Here is a 1,868-nt window from a genome sequence, read left to right on the forward strand (position 1 = left end):
TTATAACGTAGTAGAAGGGCAGAACATAACGTTGCTAAGGTGTGAAATTACCATGAATTACAAAGTGATTCCTCCCGGTGATCTGTGTGGTGGGGTCGTTTTCCTGCATCGAGAATAGGAAAAATCGGTTGAAAACGATCTGCTTCTCTATAAAGGCATAGATGAAAACAATTGAGGAGCAGAAAACGTTGTAAAAATTCTCTATGGGATGGCTCTTATCGGTCGTGAAACCTCTCCACTATACCTCCTGAACGATGATCCCCTATTTTCAGAATGGTGGGCATTCATCACCCCTTTTCATTAAAAAAAAGAAAAAACAGTTAAGAAATTATTAAATAATTCTTAGCCTCATGGAGTCTCAACAATCACTTTAAGCCAAGTGATGGTCATAAATAATGAGTATTGTTTTGTTACTCTGTAGTATAATAATAATCTTTTATTTGGCCCTGAGTAAACCAGTCCACCACTGGCCAGATGTGAGAACCGATGTGCCCGAGGAGCCAGATGTCGACGACATGATGTCCCGAGGAAAACCACGATGTCCCAGAGAACCACGATGTCCCGAGGGAGACCACGATGTTCCCCGGGGAGAACCACGACCGAAAACATGATGTCCCGGGGAAAACCGATGTCCCCGAAGAGAACCACGATGTCCCCGAGGAGAACCACGATGTCCCCGAGGAGAACCACGATGTCCCCGAGGAGAACCACGATGTCCCCGAGGAGAACCACGATGTCCCCGAAGAGAACCATGATGTCCCCGAGGAAAACCACGATGTCCCCGAGGAAAACCACGATGTCCCCGAAGAGAACCACGATGTCCTCGAGGAGAACCACGATGTCCTCGAGGAGAACCACGATGTCCCGGAGGAAAACCACGATGTCCCCAAGGAAAACCACGATGTCCCCAAGGAAAACCACGATGTCCCCGAAGAGAACCATGATGTCCCCGAAGAGAACCATGATGTCCCCTTTGGGGGTGAGGTAACGGGTGAGGATGATGAAGTTGTGCTTCGACGCCTCAATTCATCCGTTACTCACAGCGAAATCCTCTTGAAAATCGCCGGACTTACCAAGCTCGACATGCTCACAGACCACGGTGTTGAAGTAAATTATGTAAACAAAAAAATTTGTCTAAGGGGCAAGAAAAGTGACGTCGTCTCCTGTTTCCAAGTTTACAAAACTTATCTCGCCAAATTACGCGCGAAAGAATTGTGAACACCGCAAAATATTTTTCTCCTTTTATATAAATAATATTCATAATAATAATACTTACAATAATAATAGCAATAGGATCAGTTTTTATCACTCGTTATTACCTGCTCTCTAATAACAAGAATAATAACATTGATCGTAATGACCATTTTCGCAGACTTATGGTCGCTAGCCTAACCGTACATACCTACCCTACCTAACTACCTATTAGATGTCATTGGCCGACATCTCATGCTTCCTCTCCCCATTTCATTAGTTCTTTTTGCTACTTCCCTCTGTGTGTGTATGAAGCCAATGCATGATGGACAGGCCACTAAGGCGAAACCCAACAAGCTGGGTTACTTGCAGTCCATTCCAACTGTTTCTCTCCCAAGTTTTTGTACCACTGGATCAGGAAAAGGGGGAGCCCGGACTTACGGCCTGGAAAACAGTGCGTTAATGTTCGAAATAAGGCAAACAGAGTATTAGGTTTTATATCTAGAAGTGTAAGTAATAAGAGTGCAGAGGTCTTATTGCAACTATATCTTGCGCTAGTCAGGCCGCACCTCGATTATGCGGTTCAGTTCCGGTGCCCTTATTATAGAATGGATATCATTTCACTGGAGTTGGTGCAGCGAAGAATGACGAAAATGATTCTGGGACTTAGAAACCTT

At 44.6% G+C, this 1,868-nt stretch overlaps 1 protein-coding gene across 1 annotated transcript; it reads left to right on the plus strand.

Annotated features, from left to right (window-relative positions):
* Positions 1-576: 576 nt before the first annotated feature.
* Positions 577-1,218, plus strand: LOC121860478. Its single transcript, XM_042357634.1, has one exon. The coding sequence runs from the start codon at positions 577-579 to the stop codon at positions 1,216-1,218; it is 642 nt and encodes a 213-aa protein (XP_042213568.1).
* Positions 1,219-1,868: the final 650 nt, after the last annotated feature.

The sequence above is a fragment of the Homarus americanus genome, unplaced genomic scaffold (assembly GCF_018991925.1).
Source record: "Homarus americanus isolate GMGI-L3 unplaced genomic scaffold, GMGI_Hamer_2.0 scaffold59508, whole genome shotgun sequence".
Lineage (NCBI taxonomy): Eukaryota > Metazoa > Arthropoda > Malacostraca > Decapoda > Nephropidae > Homarus > Homarus americanus.